The sequence below is a fragment of the Hemitrygon akajei genome, chromosome 20 (genome assembly GCF_048418815.1).
Source record: "Hemitrygon akajei chromosome 20, sHemAka1.3, whole genome shotgun sequence".
NCBI lineage: Eukaryota > Metazoa > Chordata > Chondrichthyes > Myliobatiformes > Dasyatidae > Hemitrygon > Hemitrygon akajei.
In genome coordinates, this window is record NC_133143.1 from 41,228,282 (window position 1) to 41,251,767 (window position 23,486).

General features: G+C 42.7%; 1 protein-coding gene across 1 annotated transcript in view; it reads left to right on the forward strand.

Annotated features, from left to right (window-relative positions):
• Positions 1-6,937: 6,937 nt before the first annotated feature.
• LOC140713745 (leukocyte elastase inhibitor-like) overlaps positions 6,938-23,486 on the forward strand; it is a 56,249-nt gene continuing 39,700 nt past the window's right edge. Inside the window, exon 1 of the mRNA XM_073024211.1 lies at positions 6,938-7,062. Coding sequence (XP_072880312.1) covers positions 6,994-7,062 — 69 coding nt within the window. The 5' untranslated portion in view covers positions 6,938-6,993. The remainder of the gene's footprint in view (positions 7,063-23,486) is intronic.

Here is a 23,486-nt window from a genome sequence, read left to right on the forward strand (position 1 = left end):
AGGAACAGAGCACACCTCTGCATTCATGCTGCTGCTGTTAGTGGAACACACTTCTGTGGATTGAAAATGGACTCTAGTGGTTGAAGGGTAAACTCTCATATGCAAGTATTTGTCGAAATGCTTCACACCACAATTCTGTTTCAAGGCCGCTCAGTCAACCTCAGCACAATTTTTCTCTGCAGCAATAAAGGAACGGGATGGGGCGTTCACTTCCATCACTCATAACACGCGACATCACTGCACCTATACCAACAGTGATGGACATATCCTGAAAAGGAGCGTAACTGTGGTGCATATTTTAGCACTGGGGCACCCAACACAGCTTGAATTTTCTCAGCACACTTGTGTAATCCTTCTCTGTTAACGGTGTGATCAAAATGATATTTTGCTTAATGAATTTGCCTCATTTCCTTGTGCTCTGAGCCCACAACCTTCCAATCTTTTTAACACTGTCTTGAGATTTTGGAGATGTTCCTGGTCAGCCTCACCTGTAACAATGATGTCATCCAGGCAACATGGAGTTGTTGGGCAGCCATGTAGCACCTGATTCATAGCTTTTGCCAGCGTGTAGGTGCAGATGTTCTTCCAAAGATAAGTCTACTATAGTGATAAAGTTCTTCGTGAGTGTTCATGGTGAGAAACACTTTGGACTTCTCTCCCATAGCTATCTATAGTTAAGCGTCAGCTAAGTCCACTTTGCTGAAGTGTCTTCCTCCAGAAAGATTTGCGAAGGTATAGAACCACTGCCCCCTCCCTCTTCTGTCCTGACGAAGGATTTCAGCCCGAAACGTTGATTGTTCATTTCCATGGATGATACCCGACTTGCTGAGTTCCTCCAGCTTGTTTGTATGTGTTGCTTTGACCACAGCTTCTGCAGTGCACTTTGTGTTTACAATAGTAACACAATTTGTTTGGCCAGGCAGGTTGCTGTTTAGATGTTGCAATTTTCTTCTTGCTCCCTTTCTTTCCTGATGCAGCTCAATTGCATCTCTGGATGCTGTTTCCATTGATGCAGCAGTTTCAGATTTTAAATGTTTGTGTGCTTCTGTTCGAACCCGTTTTTGAATGCTACCTTGTAAGATTCCACAAACTAAACAAACCCATTACTGGACTGACAATGCTCAGAGAACTTCCTCAGTTCAGCAATGTACACTGAAATGGACTCCACTTCCTTTTGATTACGCTTATGGAACAAAACATTCTGCAATCAATAATGCTTTTGGTTGCTATTACTTTCACAATATCAGCAAAGCTCATTTCAGCTGACTTGGTTGGAGCAGTTACACTTAAAAGCAAACTGTTTGCTCTTCCATCTATTGCACTCAGTAACATTGGCACTCCCTTTTCATTAACTATTTCACTTGCTTCAAAAAACTGCTTAATTCATTCAGTATACAACGCCCAGTTATGTTTGTGCAATTGAACACATCTGTCTTTCCAATGTCACAGAGCATTTCTGATTTCTTTTTTAATCTATTATCACCAGTTCTCACTGTTAATGAAACCATGAATTCAGCCTGTTTTCTAGCTGTTTTTAAAACTCAACTGCATTTCTCTTGTTTCAAAGACAAAAAAGTGCTGCTTTTTTAAAAACTAAAACATCAACAGGTAAGTCGTCGTCTCAGCTTGGTTTTTAAAAATTCCTCATTACCAGCAAACAATGGAAAGAAAAACATGGGACCCAGGGCACATTTTGTCTATTGTGCTTTACTATAGTGAGGGACTCTCTTATGACAAGCCGACGTAATAATGTATGCCATTCACATATGTCACAAATATAAAACCCGTAATTAATTATATAAACTTAATGACAAATCAAGCAATTTATTTACAATATTATTCAAATATTACTGAAATATTGAATGCACTGCACAAGATATTCTGCAATGCTGGAAATCCAGAGCAAAAACACACAAAATGCTGGAGGAACTCAGCAGGTGAGGCAGTGTTTAAGGAAATTAGTAAGCAGTTGACATTTCAGATCAAGAGCCTTCATCAGGACTGGAAAGTAGGGGGTAAGATGCCAGGAGAAGGTGGGGGGAGAGAGGATATGGTAGAAGTTGATAGGTGAAGCCTGGAAGGTTGTAGGGGTGTGAGGTAAGAAGGTGGGAAATGACAGATGGAAAAGTCAAAGGGTTGGAGAAGAAGGAATATAATCAGAGAGGAGAGTGGAGCATAAGAGAAAGAGAAGGAGGAGGAGTACCAGTTTGAGGTGATAGGGAGGTAGGAGGTCAGCATGGGGAATTGAAGAAGATGGGCTGCGGAGGGTAAAGACTGACTGGAGTTGGAAATATTGATGTTCAAGTCATCATATTGGAGGCTACCTAGATGGAATATGAATTATTGCTCCTCTAACCTGAGAGTGACCTTATTATGGCAGAAGAGGCAGCCATGGACCAACACATTGGAACAGGAATGAGGATAGGAATTAAAATGGTTGGCCATTGGGTAATTACACTTACTGCAGATGGAGCCTAGGTGCTTGTCCCCCCAATCCTCGATGAGTCTCACCAATGTTAAAGGGGCCACAACAGGAGCAACAGATACAGTAGTTGACAGTTTTACAGATCAAGTGTTGCCTCAACTGGAAGAACAGTTTGGGACCTTGAATGGAGGTGAGGAAGGCGTTGAATGATCGCAATTACGTCCAGAGCATTCAGGGATGTTTTACTAATCATCTGGTGTTTCCCCAGTTCACAGCAAGGTAAAAGACAAGTCAGCCTGTGTTTGTTAAAAGATATATCAGACTGATTAACTTCTTTGATGAAGAAGCATAGAGGGTGAGATCAAGATAACTGAAAACCTCTTCCTCCTCCTCTATTGTACTTCCAAATGACGCATGGATGGACTTCTGAATGGCATTCTACAAGACCGAATTGTCTTGTTAGCCAGGTTAAGGTCAATGGGACAGAAGAGGAAGTGGCAGCACGGTCACAGGCTGCAATAATTTGCAGAAGGGTGGAGGTGAGTCTAGAAGTGCAAGGCTGGCTGAAAATAGTTGGCAGGTCAGGCAGCATCTGCAAAGAAACAAACAGACTTAAAGGTTCTGGTCAATGACCCTGCATTAGAATTGAATTCTGCAGTAGGATCACATCACTTCATGTTAGTCATGAGAAGCTAGAGGGTAATAACACCCTCTCTTAGCACAAAATTCAAAGCTGAAGGTAACATGACTTACAACTTTGTATTTCACTGTTGTTCTGAGCAGATTGACAGTTGCGACAAAAGCCATGAAGGACCTTGGGGCATCCTGAGAAGAACAGAAAAGGCTGAGTCTCTGTTTTTCACCATTGTTCACCAAACTGAATGTGCAAAACATTCAGTCTGTTCCTCCACCCATTTATTGATCTCTTGTCTAGTTTCATTTGCAGAAGCTTCAAAATCAACTGCAGACAAGGCTGCTCCATGGAAGTTTTCACAGGACTTACAGAATTCCTGCACAATAGAAATAGGGAATATTAACCATACTATCTGCTTTAAAGGCTCTTATGGCAGTCATTTACACCAGAAGGATCAATTTGTGAGTTATTAGGATTGTGTAACATGCACTCTGAATTTGATCAAACTAAAATAATTGAGACATACAAAATCCTGATGTGGATTCATAGTGTAGATGATTCAACCTTCACTTAAAAGCATTGGAAATCTCTAATTTGGACAACTGAGAGGATAATACTGTTGAGACTGTGGTATCAGAAAGTGGACAGTGAATACACTCCTCTAAATCTTGTGCATAATTTATGTTTTGCAAAGGTTTCAAAGGTACATTTAATGTCAGAGAAATGTATACAATATACATCCTGAGATGCTTTTTCTTCGCAAACATCCACAAAAACTGAGGAGTGCCCCCAAAGAATGAATGACATTTAAATGTTAGAACACCAAAGTCCTCCCCCCCCAGCTCCCCTCCCTCCCGTGCGTAAGCTGCAGCAAGCAACAATCCCCCCCTCCCCCCACCATCAGATAAAAAGCATCGGCACCCACCACGGAGCACTCAAGCGCGCAGCAAAGCGTCAATAAAGACACAGACTTGCAGTACCCCAAGGACTACTCGTTCACCCGGTATTCGACATACTTCAGGCTTGCTCTCTCCCTAACGAGAGAGAAAGCGGTGTCTCTGTTTCTCAGTGGGTTTTTGTGAACTCTGTTGAGTTTTGCACCTCTACCTACATACACTTGTGCATCTGACAAGATTTGCACTGAATTTTCTGGAAATTTTCAATAGGTTTGTACTCAACGTGGGTTGAGTTTCCACTCAGTGGCATTCTGGTATCACAGCTATGACATGTGACATTCTCTGTCCTTCATACAAAAATAGCATGGTACCCTACCAATTGTGGTGAACTACATATATCTGTCTGGACACGCCCCCTGCTGACTGCTCCTGTGGCTCCTCCCACAGACCCCTGTATAAAGGCGATTGAGGCCTGAGCCCTGCCCTCAGTCTCCAGGATGTAGTATGGTGGTCAACTACTGCTTGTTCTTTCTTCCAGTCAATAAAAGCCGATATCTCGCCTTCACGTCTCAGAGAGAGTTATTGATGGTGCATCACCAATAAAGAAATTCAAAGAGGAGATTCATTCCCTACTTACTTCCAGGAATTTTTATGACTTTTCACCATATAGTTGATTGGCCATTTTAAACAAGTATGCAACATTAGCTCAGTTAACTTCCAATTGCATTCTCTGGAAAATAGAATGCAGACCTCCAACTTGATTAAAATGGAGAGCCTGGTATTGAAATAGAATGTCAAGTATGAGGCAAAGAAAGTGGGGACAGGAGGGAAAAAAGTTATAACTATCAATTTTTCAGCTGCTTTCAGCCAGTTTGTTTGCTCCCTGCCTGACATCATCCATCCTGCAGGTTACCACTCTGCATGATCAAACACACAAACCCCCTTCTTTGGGTTTTAAACAAGAAAGCGTATGCCAGTGTTTACTTTTGCCCTATTACAGGGGCATTTGTGTAGAGCTCAGTTCTGCTCTCAGCCAACATAGGCACATATTTAATGGAAATCATTCAGTTGTGAGAAAGAGCTGGCACCCTGCTGACCCTTTCCACCATTACTAATTCAGCTGAGATCAGTAAACCCTCATGTGTGTCAGGCATTTGTCCAGGAGGATCAGTTAGGTGTCTGCGTAAAAATCTCACGCGTAAAAAGCTTCACTCTTACTCCTTGACATTTGCTCTACAGTTTGGAAGAAAGTCTTTTCAAGAGATACTTTAAGAAAGCACCTCATTCATGTACACCAGAAGACCATCATATGTAGCTTTGCCATTTGGGAGGCAGAACTATTTTTTGCACCAAGATAAACCATGGACAATGCAGTGGAAATGCTGAATGGAGAAAAAAAAAAGAGGTTGCCTGTTTGCTTTCCTTCTATCAGCTCTCTGAATAGGCCAAGGGTGAAATGGTAATTGACTTTACTCAGTTCCTCCATTGTGTCAAACTCTGAGAAAAAGAAAACACAAATGATTAGAGTGATTTTGGAATGCCAAGATTCTTCAAATAAAGAAATGAGGGTTCATCAATTAGTTACTAGCTGAATTGAAATATTTACAACTTTCTCCAGAGGACCATAATATTACACAATCCAAGAGAGAGAGTTACAAAACTGGAGAGTTAAGTGCACCAAGTTCCTGTGAGTTCACATCATGGATGACCTCTCCTGGTCCACAGCAGAGCCTCCACTTCCAAAGGAGATTGGGATATGTGAAGATCTTGCCACCCCATCCCATCTGCATCTTAACTGAAGCTTATAGGAGCACCGTTAAGAGCGTCCTGAGAAGCTGTATCTACATCTGGTATGGGAGCAGCCTAGCAACGAAACAGAAGTCCCCGTAAAGGACTGTGAGAATGGCTGAGAGGATCATAAGGGTCTCCATACCATACATTGGGGACGTTTATCGGGAGTGCTGCTTACACACAGCCTTAGTATTATCGAAGATCCCACCCATCCATCCAGCATTCACTGACTTTCTACCACCTTATGTGTACTACTGTGTTTACACCCTCGGCCGGATAAAATTGTCTCTTTTGACTGTATACGCGTATATAGTTAAAAGACAATAAACTGGACTTGACTTGATCTGAGGAATACAGTATACATGTCATTACATTCACCTGTGTGGTGAAACAGGTTTTGCTGATTGATGGTTTTCAGTAGAAAAAGGTCTCTGAATCAAGGCACTCCTCCCAAAATTATCTATTAAGTCAACAAACTATTTGAAGTATAACAACAAAATCTGCTGAGCTATTGCTAAAGCAGCCAATGGGGCAGAAACATAAACAATTTGGACGGCTGCCCAGTCTCATCCCTGTAACCAAATTTGCATCCCACTCAAGTGTGGGCGGCACAGTGAAAAAACAACAGCTGCAATCTCCTAGAACAGGGGTCCCCAACCTTTCTCATGCCGTGGATCCCTACCATTAACCGAGGGGTCCATGGATCCCAGATTGGAAACCCACCCCTAGAAATTTAGAAAAACATCTTGTAAAGGGGCTAAAAGAAATGTAAGTTGCAAACAACTATGACAGCTGTAAGCTCCTCATATTGGACTCTCTGGCTGCAGTCCAATAGCATACTGTTAAATAGAATAATATCTCCCACTATAAATGGAGTTCTTATTCAGATGGTTGTCAGTGAAAATCCATAATGAACAATGAATTGTGCATGGTGAAGCACACACTTCTGACCCTCCATTCTACAGTTTACTTATCATTCTTGCAACACGTTCACACAAAACAGATACAAGTCTATCAGTGTTTCACATAGACCGAACTGAGCGTCCGTCCTCCTTTCGATATATATATCCGCCGCCTCAAAACACGCAGGAAGTGTGCCGCTCCCTTATGGCTTTCGACAACTGCAGGGGAAAGTTCACGGTTGCCAACTGAGGTTCTGCAGAATGGCCACTGATCTGGAATTTGACAGATTTAACAGTCACAGTTCCAAGCAGAAAGCGCATCTCAAACATGGGCGAAATACAGAAATGCTATTTGCCGCATTTAAAGTCTTCGCTGCGCTCACACTGACCTACTGTGATACTATGTGTTGTAATGTGAGTATTACCACACTGATACTGTGATACTGCTGTGTGTAGTATGATGGCACTTACCTGAGATTGTCCGGCTTCCAAAATTTTCCCTTCCTAGAACAATTTGGCCCTGTATAGAGCTTGTTAACTGAAAAAGCCACGTTATCAACCTCAAACTGATTGGAGCAATCTGCTGTTATTCACAGCGGCACCTAAGTGTTGTGTATTTTATATTTTATATATCTCTCAGGTTGATTAAACATTAGTAGCCATTTAACCAACATATTATGGGTTAGAATTGAAAATACAGTTGGACTAAAGCCTGACTTATACTTCTGCATCACACCTACGCTGTAGGGTGACGTACATCTCCCCAAGCAAGTAACTCACGCATCGCTGCAACGCAGACCGCAACAACTGTGATTGGTCCACTTGGTAGCATCGCATTTCCTCCTACGCATTTCTGGTTGCTTCTTCTCTGCCATGTCTGTACACCGATGTAAAATAGATCAATCAAATCGTCAAATCTACCTGCTGACATGCGAAAATGTTTGAACTGCATTTCCTCGTCCATGTCTCTCATGAAGAAGCTCAACACAGTGGCATTGAAACCCCACCGCCAAATAGCGTTTCAGCGCACACCAACGCATGCTCGCTACGGCGTAGAGCCTACGCAGAAGTATATATCAGGCCTACGGCATAGCCTATACACAGAAGTATAGATCAGCCTTTAGATGTTAACTGTCCTGTGCTATCACCAGTGGGATCATCAATTGATCTGCCATCTGTCTTCAGGCGTTTCGGCCCGCTTATGATCAAGGCTCCCTCGAGGTGGTGGGCCAGCAGTGCTAAAGCACCACCTCCCACTGGTGAGCTTAAGAACTTGGCATCTGCCTCTATCAGAGTTGTTGGTCACTTCCATCCAACAGACAGTCTACTCTTCAGGTGTAGGAGTATATAAAAAAAACACAGCAGTATTCAAGGCAACACACACACACACACACACACGAAGAACTCAGTAGGTCAGGCAGCATCAATGGAAAAGAGTAAACAGTGGACATTTTGGGCCGACGCCTTCTTCAGTTGATAGGTGAAGACAGGTTGATGGTAAAGATCGAGGGCAAGATAAGAAAGAATGTAATAGGAGAGGAGAGTGGGCAATAGGAGAAAGGGATGGAGGAGGGGACCCAGGGGAAGTTATAGGCAGGTGAGAAGAAGTGAAAGGTCAGAGTGGGGAATAAAGGAAAAGGGGGGAGTTCATACACTGGAAGAAGAAATCAATATTCATGCCATCAGGTGGGAGGCTACCCAGACGGAATATAAGGTATTGCTCCTCCAAGCTGAGGGCGGCCTCATTTTGGCACAAGAGGAGGCCCCACAGATCGACATGTCGGAGCAGGAATGGGAATCAGAATTCAAATAGGTGGCCGGTCATGTTTGTGACAGGTGGTGCAGAGGTACTCAATGAAACAGTCCCCCAATTTATGACGGGTCTCACCAATATAGAGGAGGCTGCATCGGGAGCCCTGAGCGCAATAGATAACCCCCAGCAGATTCGCAGGTGAAGTGTTGCCTCACCTGGAAGGGCTGATTGGAGCTCTGAATGGAGGTGAGGAAGGAGGAGTTTGGGCAGGTGTAGCACTTAGGACACTCACAAGGATAAGTGCCTGGAGGGAGATAGTGGCAGGGGAAGCAGAGGGGGGAGGGAAGGGTATATTTATGGTAGGATCCCTTTGGAAATGGCAAAAGTTGCGGAGGATAATGTGTTAGACGGGGTGGTAGGTAAGGACAAGATGGACTCATCACTATTGTGGTGAGCAGCTGGGGTGAGTGTACGGGAAATGGAGGAGATGTGGGTGAGGGCATTATCAATAGTGGAGGGAACCCCTGTTCTTTGAAGGAGGAATGGAAAGCCTCATCCTGGGAACAAGTGTGGTGGAGGCAGAGAAACTGAAAAAAGTAAATAACATTTTTACAGGAGATAGGGTGGGAAGAGGTATTGTCAAGTTAACCAGGGGAGTCAGTAAGTATGTAAAAGATGTTGACAGTTTGTCTCCAGAGATGGAAGCAGAGAGATCAAGAAAGGGGAGAGAGGTGTCAGAGATGGACTAAGTGAATTTAAGGGCAGGGTGAAAGTTAGAGACAAAATTGACAAGCTCAGTATGGACGTATAAAGCAGCGTCAATGCAGTTGTCAGTGTAACAGAGGTAGAGATGAGTATAAACAGGGAAGGCTTTGAACATAGACTGTTCTACATACCAACACGGGCATGGCTTGGGTCCATGTGAGTACCCATGGCTGCTCCTTGGGTTTGGAGAAAGTCGGAGGAGCCGTAGGAAAAATGGATCAGGTGAGGACCAGTTCTAGCAGACAGGGTGATGGTGGAGGGGGATTGGTTGGTTCTCTTATTATAAAAGAAGTGGAGGGCTTTGAGGTCTTCTTTTAAGGGGAATAGATGTGTGTAGGAACTGAACATTCATGGTGAAGATGAGGTGGTCAGGGCCAGGGAAAGTTATTGAGAAGATCCAGGGCATGAGATATAGGTGGGAAGGGACTGAACCAAGGATGGCATTAGAAAACTCAAATATATCAAAGGTAAAATAGTATTAATTGAAAATACCGCACCAAGTTTTGCAAAACCCGTCCACATCATTATACCATCCATGATAAAGTAGTCGATGAGCAAGACTGCATGGAAGCTGAAGGAATTCTTTGCAAAGCTGAGCTCATGGGCAATGCCAGTGGTTCCATTAGCTAAGGAGAATGGATTCATTAGGATCTGCCATGATTTTAAGGTCAGCATCAACCCAGTTCTGAAAGTAGATCAATACACTCTGCCCAGGATAAAGGATCTATCTGCAAACTTCTGTAGGGAAACACTTCAGCAATGTGGATTTTCCTGAGGCCTGTGGACTTACCATGGAGCAGGTGCTGAAAGGCTGCTTGCACACCTAGTTTTTACCTGGATGACATCATTATTACCAGTAACGATGATAAGGAATGTCTCTAACCTCAAGACAGTGCTAAAAAGGTTAGATTATTGGCTCAGAGCCTGACACAACAAGTTTGAATTCTTTTAACCAAACATCAGAAGACAAATGGATTAGAGTTGTAGGTGCATACTTTGACAACTAAAATGAAACTTTAAACTGAATGTTGTCACATTATTGATGCACTGCAATTACATAAACGTGCTGAGAAAATTTAAGCAGTGGTGGAAATCACTAGGCCAAAGGATATGTCACCATTGTGGTCTTTTTTTAGGATTTGTCGTTTGCTATTACAGGTTCCGACCAAACCCAGCTTCTGTGCTGCACCCTTGAACTCAGTACTGCAGATCAGGAGGAAATGGCAATGGACAAAGCAGAGCTAGGTGGCTTTCAAAAAGGTAAAGGAAGTGGTAACATCAGGCATTGCACTCACACATTATGAATAGCATCATTGGAAACATTGATGTGTTTGATTACACAAAAAATAACTGAAAAATGTATGCTGAGCTAATTCAAAAATACTTTGAAGCAAGTGAAGTAGCTAATGAGAAACAAGTACCTGTTTTGCTGAGTGCGTTGGGTTTAAAGGCAGATAGTTTGCTTTGTAGTTCAACTGGTCCAACCATACCAGCAGAAATTAGCTTTGCTGATATTGTCAAAGTAATGCAGGAACATTTAGAACCAAAGCCATTGTTAATCGCAGAATGCTTTAGGTTTCGTAAGTGGAATAAAAACAAATGGGAATCCATTTCAGCATATGTGGCTGAATTGAAAAGATTTTCCGAACATTGTCAGTTCAGTAATTGGTTTAACGATACACTGAGAGATCATTTAGTTTGTGGGACCTTACAAGAAGGCATTCAAAAAATGGCTCCTAACTGAAATACAACTCACATTTAAAGACCAGTTGAAATTGCTGTAACAGTGCAAACCACAGACAAAGGCACAATTGAGTTGCAGTCAGGAATGAAAGTGAGTGTGAACAAAATTGCAATGTCTGGATAGAAACCAACTTGGTCAAACAAATCGTGTTGCCATTGTGATAGTGTCTCATTTACACCAGACCAATGCAGGTGTAAAAGGTGAAACTTGTAGAAAATGCAACAACATAGGACAGATATGAGTACGTTGGGCAGACAAAAATAAATGGACTGCACAGAGTAGAGAAAAAGCTAAAATATGAAGTTGCTGTTTCAAAAAGAGCATGCTGTTGATGAAAAATTTGCTAAGAGCGTTGACAGAAGACTATGTAACCCTGAGATTTACAATCTGAAAACTAACAATAAGGAAGCAATATGGCTTTCACCAGAGGTGAATGTGAATAATTGAGGAATTGATGGCTTCATAGCCAAGTTTGCGTGACGATGTGAAGACAGGTGGAGGGGCAGATAGTTTCGAAGAAGTAGAGAAATTACAGGATTTAATCAGATTAGGAGAATGGACAAAGAAGTGGCCTATGGAATACAGTGGCTGGATGTGTACGGTCATGCACTTAGATAGAAGAAACAACAGCATGGACTATTTTCTAAATGTAAAGAACATTCAAAAATCTGAAGTGCAAAGGGACTTACGCGTCCTTGTGCAGGATTTCCTAATGGCTAATTGCAGGTTGAGTTGGTGGTGAGAAAGGCAAATGTGATGTTAGCATTCATTTTGAGAGGATTTGAATATAAAAGCAAGGATGTAATATTGAGGCATTATAAAGCACTGGTGAGGCTTCACTTAGAGTATTGTGAGCATTTTTGGGCCCCTTGTCGAAGAAAGGATGTACTGATAGTGCAGAGGGTTCAGAGGAGGTTCAACGAGAATGATTTTGGGAATAGAAGAGTTACCATATTAGAATTGCTTGAAGGCTCTGGGCCTGTACTCCCTGGAATACTGAAGGATGATGGGGGATCTCATTGAAATTTATCGAATGTTGAAACACCTTGATAGAATGTATGTGGCGGGGATGTTTCCTATAGTGGGAGAGTCTAGGACCAGAGGGCACAGCCTCAGAATAGAAGAATGTCCACTTAGAATGGAGATGAGGAGGAATTCCTTTAGTCAGAGAGTGGTGAATGTACGGCACCTGGGAGGAAGCATACAAACTGGGTACTTCTTTCATTCTTTCGTATCCACAGAATTTCCTGTCAGCTCCTCTTAATATGGAATGCACTGAAACTATTCCACTTCTCTCATTCCTAAGCCATCACTCCCCTCATGAGCCACTGAGGGAGACTCAGAGCCAGAGACCTAAGGTTACCTTTGGTTGGTTGCTCCCTCCCCAACAGCATCCAAAGGAGCTGCAGTTGGATGCACCTTGTGTCTATTTTGTAATTAGGGAGACTGGAGGTCTCCCAGAGTTCCTACATCTCACATGAAGAACATACCACTGACCCTGGATCCAGAGGCCAAGTGAAGAGTCATTGTGGGTAACAAAACCAAGAGGATACATCAAATTGTAAAGGGAACAGTAGAAGGATTACTCAGGTGAACTAAATGCATCAAGATCAAGATGCACAAACTGGAAGAAGAATAAGGAAGAAGAGAGGTGGCTACCGCTATCAGAACCTCATCCTGCAGTCTCGCAGTCTCAGAGTCAATTCATACAACCACAATGGAGGAGGCTGGACAGCCTGAGGTTGTTTCACAGCCACAAGTCTCACCTGCCCAGCGGACTAACTGCCCTTGTCAGGGAAGTTATACAAGAGTAAGAAATCATCCACGACAATATCAATAAAGTTCAGTTGACTATCCTGCAAGGCTAGTGTCCGGGTGCCTTTCTCCACACTATCCCTCAATATCAAACACAGCATGGTGTCATAAGTGGTGATCCTCGATGAATTGGTGCTACAGAGATCCCCATCAAGAACAAATTTACACTAAGTTTGTTCTTGTTCACATATATTTATGCTAAATATCCAGAGACTTGTCAACCTAAACTGCTTATGCTATTTTGCTAAATGCATGCACTGCATGAGCTGGGAACTGGCCAGACTTGCTAGGCAAAGTCTTTAAGCTACACCCAAATGGATCCATTGTACCAATCTGTGGGCTGCCAGACTGGGGAAATGCAGACACAGCAGAGAAGCTCATCAAACTGTCGAGGAGAGAAAAGACAACTTTCATAGTCCAACTAAATAAAAAACTAAACAAACAGGAAAATGGAGAAAATACCTGTAGTACTTACATCTACTTACTTAATAAAGCTCCCTGAGAATTTTAATTTTTCTAATGCAGGGGACTTTGAGAGATGGCTCAGAGGCTTTGAGAGATTTAGTTGCAAGCAATCTCACTCAGGCTTCAGAAGAGCATCAAGTAAGCTCACTGATAAACTGCATGGGGGACAAGGCAGATGGCATCATGGGTGGATTAGGACTGACAGGTGCTCAGAAAAAGGAGTACAAAACAGTGCAGGACAAATTCAAAGAATATTTCACAGAAAAGTGAAATGTAATACATGCGAGGGCAAAGGTCAACTCCAGAAAACAGGAGCCAGATGAAAGTAAATGACTTCATCATAGCATTGTATGGCCTGTCAGACAACTTTGCATATGGAAATCTGAGAGATGAGCTCATTAGAGACGGTATCGTTATCAGACTATTAGATGCCAAATAGTCAGAGAGACTTTTGTTACAGGCAAACCTCACACTATAGAAGGCTATTACTATGGTCAGGCTGAGTGAAAATGTTCATCCGCCACAGGCAGAACTCAGCATGAAAACGATGCTGAGGTGAAGCAAGGATCCGTACAAAAAGGATACAAACAAGGTGCGGTCAGAAAGACTACAGAAAGAGGTGACAGTAGATCTCAGCTCAAACAAAGCAGACACGAGAAACATAGAGCAGGTAAAATGCCCAGCTGCAGGAGACGTGACAGGTCTCCATTACACGTCAAAGACAGTTCTTCAGCAGGTCAAAGGAGACCATGATTCAGATGAAGAGAGCTTTCCTTGGTGCTCTAGATTCAAACAGTTAAGGCTGGTTTTCTGCTCAGTTGCAAGATGAGGCAGTGACTTTCCAAATCTACACTAGGCAGATATCACAGTTGTCCCCATATGCCTGTTCACAAGACTGGTGAAGAAAACAGGCACTATGCTGAACCTATCAAAGAGAGTGCTCATGGGGCCAGGGAAACATAAGCTCAGTGTGAAAGGAATGTTTACTACTTCCATCCTTTCAAATGAGAAACAGATAGAAAAGAATGTCTGTGTTGTTCAGAGTCTCTTCTCACCACTATTGGGGCGACATGCCATCGGGAAACTGAACCACATTGCAAGGCTAGATTTACTAAACAATGGAGTACTTTAGGAGAAGTACCCAACCTTGTTCACAAGCCTGGGAGTACCGAAAGAAGAGTACCTTATCCAACTGAGGCCAGAAGTGACACCCTACTCTGGCCACAGTGAGAATATACCAGTTCTGTTGATGAACAAAGTCAAAGCTGAACTTGAGAGAATGGACGCACTTGACATCATAACTAGAGTGAATGGACCTACTGACTGTTGTGTGGGCATTCTTGCTGTTGCCAAGCCAGATGGCACAGTGAGGATCTGTGTTGATTTAACAAAATTGAATAACGTAGTGAGGCAGGAGAAGTTTACTCTGCTCTCTCTTGAGCACACATTAGGTATGCTGGGTGGAGCAAAATTCTTCTCCAAAATAGATGCCAACTCAGCCAACTCAGGGTTCTCAAGGCAGCATGTATGGAAAAGAGTACAGTCAACGTTTCAGGCTGAGGTCCTTCAGCAAGACTGGAGAAAAAAAGATGAGGAATAGAGTTAAAGGCGAGGGGAGGGGAGGGAGAGACATAAAGTGATAGGTGAAACTGGGGGGGGAGGGGTGAAGTAACAAGCTGGGAAGTTTATTGGTGAAAGAGGTATGGGGCTGGGGAAGGGGGAATCTAACAGAAGACCATGGAAGAAAGAAAAGTGTAGAGGAGCACCAGAGGGAGTTAATGGGCAGGCAAGGAGATAAGGTGAGATAGGGAAAAGGGGATGGGGAATGGTGACAGGAGATGGGGGCATTACCAGAAGTACAAGAAATCGATGTTCATGCCATCAGGTTGGAAGCTACCCAGTCGGTATATAAGGTGTTGTTCCTCCAACCTGAGTGTGGCCTCATCGCGACAGTAGAGGAGTTCATGGATAGACGTATCGGAATGGGAATGGGAAGAGGAATTAAAAATAGTTGGCCACTGGGAGATCTTGCTTTTTCGGGCGGACAGAGCGTAGGTGTTCGGCAAAGTGGTTTCCCAATCTATGTTGAGTCTCACCAATATACAGGAGGCCACACCAGGAGGACCGGACACAGTAGTCTACCACATGGATGATATACGCATCCTTAGAGGCTCAAGTGAAGATTCATGATAATACAGAAGTTGCCTTGGAGAAACTGAAACAGGCTGGGATCACCCTGAGCAAAAAGGAATGCAAATTTGCAAAGTTGGAAGTGAAGCTACCAACTGTCCTCAGAGGGAGTGCATTCAGATTCACATAAACTGGCAGGAGTTTGGAACATGGAACAAGGTACGAAATGTATCAGGTATCTACAGTTTCCTTGGCATGGTCTATCACCTGGGAAAGTTCATTCCAGATCTGGTGTAGTAAACAAAGCCACTAGGAGACCTCCTCTCAGAAATGCTTTGACCTGGGATGCACCACAGGAAAAGTTATTCTCCTCACTTACAAACACAGCTTATCTCTCCACCAACCTTGGTGTTCTTTTGGCCTAGGGGTAGTGCTCATGTAACAGTGCAGTGTTGCATAGAAAGTGGTGACATATGCCTTTGACTCCTACTGAACAGCATTATCCCCAAATCAAAAAGGAGATGCTTTTGATGTGGGCTTGTGAACGCTTCAGCTGCTACTGGATTGGAGCTAAGTTCCTTCTTGACACAGACCACAAGCCACTTGTCAGCTTCCTCAGCTCGAAACACTTGGATGACTTACCTCCAGATCTGCAAGGATTCAGAGTGAAGCTTATTCGAAACTGTTATGACTTTGAAAATCCTCCTGGCAAATTTTTCACAACACCAGACACTGTCAAGGATGACATGCAAAAGTGAATGGACAGAAGCCGACTCCACTCTCATGGATAATGCCAACATCTACTTAGCTCAGGTATGTGAAAGCCTTCCTGTATCACTGAGTAAACCGGATGAAATTCGCACTGAGTTGAAAAAGGACCAAATCTGCAGCAAGGCCATACAATATTATGAGCATGGATGGCCAGTTGTTCCAAAAGGAACTCACAAACTCAGACCTTACTGGATTGAAGGAGACACAGTCACCACGCTTGATGGCTTGCAGCTAAAGGGCTCCAGACTCCATTCCTGCTTCTACGCATGCCAAAATCATCAGCCAAATCTACCAAGGACACCAAGGCATCAAAAAATTTCACTGAAGAGCAAGGCAATCCGTGTGGTGACCTGGTCCGAGCACACAACTGGGAGATTAGGTAAAACAATGCGAGGCATGCAGAAAACTGTACAAAAATCACGCTGAACCTCCCTGTCCCACAGAACTCCCGGACTTCCCATGGCAAATTGCAGGCACATACATTTTCGAGCTGAGAAGAGAAAAAACCCTTCTCACTGTAGATTACTAGTCATGGAATGTTGAAGTGTCCGATCAATCCTCTACATCCCCAGCAGCCTAAAAGTGGAATGCCAATGACCCTTGTGTCAGTCAATGGTCCACAATTCAAAGCCTTTGCTAAGGTCTATGAGTTCAAACACCAGACAGGCAGTCCACAGAACCCACAGGCAAATGGGAAAAAGGGAACAAGCAGTGCAAACTGTTAAGCATCTCCTACTGAAGGCAGAAGACCCCTCCAAAGCACTGCTATCACTCCACCCTTTTGCAAATGGCTACAGCCCATCAGAGCCACCAGTATGCCAGAGACTGCAAAACAAACCTCCCTGTTTTTCCTTCCCTTCTCCAACTTCCCTCACTGAACAAAGTGAGAAATTTTGAGACAACGTAGAGTAAGAAGACGAAGAGCATGCATGATCTCAGACACAGAGTAAAATCTTTGTCACCGCTCAGGAGAGGTGAAGCTGTTGGATTTCGGACCAATTCACCAAAGGAACAATAGTCTGGCAGCATGCACCATGATCATTTCTAATCAAAACGTCACAAGGTGAAGCCAAGTGAAACAGGTGTACACTTTTATGCTTCAAAGTCCACAAAAAAGTACAGAAAGAAATAGAATGGCCTGATCCTTATGATGAGGACTACTTATAGGTGAATTCACCTGTTCAAGAATTTCCAACTATTCCAAAACTTCCAGGAACCTATGCCAGATATGGTCGCTTATCTGTTTCATGACAAACATATACTCCATAGTCTGATATCTTAGGGTAAATCACTAAAGAGACAGTTAACCCTCTCACTTTGCCAGAGTGTTCAGGCAGTCTACCCAGACCAACATTAGATTTAGCAGTTTTTTAGAAAAAAGTTCTAATGTTGTAGATGTTTCACAAAATGAGTCTGTTCTTTTTCCAAAAAAAAAAATTGGTAGAAAAAACGGAGGAAAAGGAAGAGAGTTTGGGACCATTTAAAAAAAAGACGGTTATAATGTTGGAATTCTTTTTTATGCTATGTAAGGAGCATAAGTTACATGCTTTGGGTAAAGAGAACAAAATCGCGCAAATTCAATAACTATAATTTCAATGCAGTTCTATGGACAAGAAGTACGTACAATACCTAGTTCTTATTTTTTTCTTCAAGAAGGGTAGATGTTGTGGTAGCTTATAGGTAGTTTATAAGTTAACGACTCCCATATGGGAGTGGTTCAGTTGAATAATCTGTATGTTGTTGACACCTTGGTGTGCTCTTCACTCTCCCTCAATATCGAACATAAAATTTATATGTATAAATATGTTGTTACACTACCATCTGATACGTGCATGCCTCGCTTGAAGTTAGACCCACATTCCCGGACTCCCTTATCTTCCTTTGAATTAGTTTAATGTTTTGAAATTACAAAACATAATACTAAGGTGTTTCACATGTACCTTGAAATAATGACTAAAAAACATTCAGAATAGTATATAGAATGTAAATTTGCTTTAATTTGCTATAAAACCCATCCAATGTTTCTGCTGTGTTCTTGCCGTTCTCAGTGTTGATGGCAGAAGCTGACAGGAGTGATAGGTAATAATCAACTGATGAACGTGAGAATTCTTGGGATCTGAAGTTAATGCTGAGGATTTACATTAAATCTGTCACCCCACAGTGTCACTGCACTTCTGCCCACCTTGTCAACAGGACAGAACATACCCAGTGTTGTTGATTCCCCGAGTACGAATGAAACGGGATTTATGTTTGATTTGATTTGCAGCTCAATTCTCCTGACTCTGGACTATGTCAGCTTATTCATCACAAAGCTAGCCGTTAAGTTCTCTTTTGTTCCTATTAATCCTTTGATCAGTATGTGGAACAATTAAGAACTGAACATTGGAGGTGGATTAGAGTCTCGTGTGGGCAGGCTGAGTTAGGGCGGTACAGGAATACAGGAGGAAACCTGGGCATCTGGCGGAAACCCACGCAGCTTTGAGGAGAACATATACCTTACTGTGTTGCCCTTAAGGCATTTATTTAGCTTTATTACATTTCTGCTTTAGCAATTCGTTCGTAACTATTTTCTGGTTAAAGTTAAGGTTGATAACTACGTTGCAGTTGTTGAAGGTAAATTCATTGTCTGTGATGTGTCGCGGCATGTGATGACGTCACACCCGGTTTCGCCACGTCTTGTGGGTAAATACCGGCTTGGAGAAACGGGAAGGCGGGGGCTTGTGTGTGTAGGATCAACGTGGGAAAAGTTCCATTTCTACGCACTAAGAAACATCATAGAAGCGACGCCGTAAGTTCATATGACAGTCGATATATTGAAGTAAAAATGTTAACGTTGATTCTGTTAAAAGGAATGACTGTTGATAAAGTTTATTTTCTTGTGCTATTGAAAGCGTTGCTGGAAAGTTTGTGTTGAAGTGTATTTAAAGTTGTTGATGGCGTATGTAGATTCTGACTGTATGGTGTACTTTAATGAGACTTTAACATAGAAACATAGAAAATAGGTGCAGGAGTAGGCCATTCGGCCCTTCGAGCCTGCACCGCCATTCATTATGATCGTGGCTGATCATCCAACTCAGAACCCTGTACCTGCTTTCTCTCCATACCCCCTGATCCCTTTAGCCACAAGGGCCATATCTAACTTCCTCTTAAATATAGCCAATAAACCAACCTCAACTGTTTCCTGTGGCAGAGAATTCCACAGATTCACCACTCTCTGTGTGAAGAAGTTTTTCCTCATCTCAGTCCTAAAAGGCTTCCCCTTTATCCTTAATCTGTGACCCCTCGTTCTGGACTTCCCCAACATCAGAAACAATCTTCCTGCATCTAGCCTGTCCAATCCCTTTAGAATTTTATACGTTTCAATAAGATCCCCCCTCAATCTTCTAAATTCCAGTGAGTATAAACCTAGTCGATCCAGTCTTTCTTCATATGAAAGTCCTGCCATCCCAGGAATCAATCTGGTGAACCTTCTTTGTACTCCCTCTATGGCAAGAATGTCTTTCCTCAGATTAGGGGACCAAAACTGCACACAATACTCTAGGTGCGGTCTCACCAAGGCTTTGTACAACTGCAGTAGAACCTCCCTGCTCCTGTACTCAAATCCTTTTGCTATGAATGCCAACATACCATTTGCCTTTTTCACTGCCTGCTGTACCTGCATGCCCACCTTCAATGACTGGTGTACAATGACACCCAGGTCTCGTTGCACCTCCCCTTTTCCTAATCGGCCACCATTCAGATAATAATCTGTTTTCCTGTTCTTGCAACCAAAGTGGATAACCTCACATTTATCCACATTAAATTGCATCTGCCATGAATTTGCCCACTCACCTAACCTATCTAAGTCACCCTGCATCCTCTTAGCATCCTCCTCACAGCTAACACCGCTGCCCAGCTTTGTGTCATATAATATAATATAGTTTGTTGTAGTTTTACTTTTACAAGTATTTATGATGCAAATGTGATACCAAGAAGGAAACAGATACTGTATATATTTTGTATTGTTTTATGAACAGTTTTCACCATACATTAATGTGGAAGAGTGAACAGTAAACAGTTCATCTTACTGTGATTCTGTCCTCATTGACTTTGGCTTAACTTGGTGTTAGTTCAGAGTTTCTACACCCTGCACGAGAACACTAAACTTACAGAGAACAATTTAACCTGTGGTGCTGATGCTAATGTGACAACTACGAATTTGCACCAGCTTTAAGATTTTTTGGGGGGCGATCTGCTGTCCATTTGGTGTAGTTATTCCTAGAGTGCCACTGAATAGTGTTTTTTTGGATTTGAACCGAAGTCCAGATGGGGACTTGTAGGGGAATCTTAAAGACAGTAGTACAATTGAACTAAGGTCACTCAGCAGTCACTTACAAGAAATTAAAAATCAAAGAATTCTTCTCTCTTGAAATTTTGTCCTAAATTCTGTAAATTGTGAGCAAAATCAAACTGCTGGAGGAATTCAGTGGGTATGGCAGCATTGGTAGATGGAAATGAATAGTCACTGTTTCAAATCAAGACACTTCATCAGAACTAAAAGAATAAAGGGAGATGGTGAGAAGGAAGAGGGCAAAGTCTAGCAGGCTGTAGGAGGATCCAGGTCAAGAAGGGTGATTAACAGATGGAGCAGGAGAAAGTGGAAATCGAAACTAAGTGGTGGAGGCAGCACAGGGCTGCAGATGAGGGAATTTGCCAGCAGAAGGCCATGGGACCAATAAGGCAGGTCGGGGGCCGGAGTGTTTAGAAAGGAACAATCAGAGGAGGGAAGCCAGTGTGGGGAGTGTGTGTGATGGGTAGATGGAGTGGTTAGAAAATGGAGAAGAAACACTGGGTGGAGTTGTTGGATGTGTGCAGGTGGAACTTGTTGGACTAGCAAGAAAGGAAAGTGGACCAAAGCAGAACGGGTTACTTGAAATTGGAGGATTCAATGTTATTCAGAATATAGACTTGAGAACTTATTACAGATTCTTAAAATTGCCTTATCCATAGAGTTAAATAGTGTTAGGGTTAATTCGAGACTGCCATTACAGGTCAGGAGTGGCTCACGTAATATTAGGAGACCGGAATGCGAGGGAGGGGGGAGCGAAACTGGGGACCCCGCTACACCGAAACCACCAGTGTCACGCGATTCAGTAAACAAAAGAAACAGGTAACTCGTGAGCATATGGCTGCGGGCCAATAAGATGGACACAAGTGTCCGATGTTACCTAATATGTAGCGGGGGGTTGTGCTGGGGGAAAAAGGGATATAAATAAGAGCAGATTGTAAGGGGAGGTCGGAACGCGCCTTCTCCAGCGACTCCGTCGATTCGCTGTGCCAGTTACGAATTCTGCAATAAACCAAAGTTTTGTAATATTCCGGTGTTGGTTGTCTCTCTTCCTAAACGAACACAGGGCAGAATTTCAAGCCCAACAATACCAACATAACACTGTCTCACCTGTCACAGTGTAGGTTAGGTTACACAAATCAGTATTGAACACTGGTTGTTATTTTAATTTCATATGTGAGTTACAATTCCAAGAAAACTGAAAACATTTGAAAATTATTTGTGACTTTTCAATACTCAGCCATCTCTGCATATGATTATAGTCAAATCACACCTAACAATTCAGGCACTACTTCCTTCCACCATCATCTTGCTGATTGGTCCACGGAAGCACGAATGCTACCACATTAATCGATTCTTGCACTGTTTGTTGTTTTGTATTTTGGCCAATTTTATGTCTTTGCACTATCACTGTTGTTGCAAAACTAATTGCAGGTTCAAGTTCAAAGTTGATATTTAATTGTTATTCAGGAATATAGCCAAACAAAACTCCAGGGCCAAGACGCAAAACACAGTACTAACAGTCACATACGGCACAAGGCACAGAACGCATATAAGATAACCAGACGTTTCTGTTTAAGCTTTATGATCACCCAGTACTCACTGCTTATGAACCTGTGAATTTGTCCAGTTCCTGCTTTTTTTTAAAACTCCACTGCCCTGAGGAAGTATGTGCTGCACTGTTATTTTGTTACTCAACCGTTTCTTGCTGCGCTCTTCTCATTGCAGTGTGGTGTAGTCAGAATGTGCATTTTCACGAGTGCAATTGCCGAACCTGCTGCGCGGTCTGCCTACGGGGATGCATAGACCCTGTAGCAGAGTCTGTGGTTGTGACAGTATATGGTGACATATAAGTACTTTGATAATAAATTTACTTTGAACTTTGAAATTTGAACTTTAAACAAATGTGATAACTTGGAGAGGTTAAAGCAAGTTGGAATGATTTGCGTGCTGGTGTTGCCATCTTCAGAGAGATCTATTTTCTTATTTGTTGAATGCTCTTGACTAGCACAATAATGCAAGCCGGGTGGGTAGTGAGGATTTTCCCTTTTTTCAAATCTTTGTCTTCTGTTAATTTCATTCCACGATAGAGCTCAAATTAGGGTTTCTGCTTCAGGAACCTGGTGATAGATTGAATGTAACTCAGACTTCAATGCTAGGATTTTTGGTTTGTGAGAGGGTGCTTCACCTTCCAATGAATTGAGAAGAATTTGTGATGCTAGCATTGTAGGGACTATGGCTGCCCATGTACTTTCCATCAACTTGTAGGGTCTCAATTTCAAATCACCTTTCCCTTAGAAGATGATAGTTAATTTAATCATCATCATCTACCTTCACTGAGAGGTGGTTCCAGGGAAATGGGAAGTGGTACACGTTGTCCTGTGCTCATACAGAAAATGCCTGAGGACAGTGTGGTGTAGCAAGGGTAGGCTGCTAGAGAACTTACACCCTGTGAATGTTGAGTGTAAGGACCTCTTAATTTTTTTCAAAGAATAAGTCAAATCCATTTAGGTACTTGGCCTCCAAGCATGTGTAATTGAAAATATTGACTGATTACTGCAACAAAAACTATTGAGAGTTGGGTGATTTTCCTTCTGGGGTGGGGTCTTATGAGCTGAACAGCTTCCCAGTTGTCCTGATGATTAAGTTCACAGCAATGAGAGGCTTATCGAAGATGAGATCTCCATGAGATAAAAAAGATTGAGAAATGCTTTGGGCAATGTTTGACACTGGTCTCCATTGAGAATGTTCCAGTGCTGGAATTCTATGGTTTCTCTCCTCAGCTCCTGCTTGATGCACTAGAAGCTGCTCTCCCAACACCAGACATTTCTCTCTGGCTACAGAGACTACAGAATCCCATCAGTCTGTCAACACCCCTAACAAGTGCTTCCTGATCTGAACAATGGACTTCATTCACCAGGATATACCCCTGAGTGTCTGATCACAGCAAACAGTGGTCCAGTGCTCAACCTTCAGCCTGAAAGGGAACTGCGGGGCAATTTACCACAGAGAGAGTGGTACATATTTGGAAATAGCTCCATCAGGTCTATAGCTGAGGTAGGTAACAA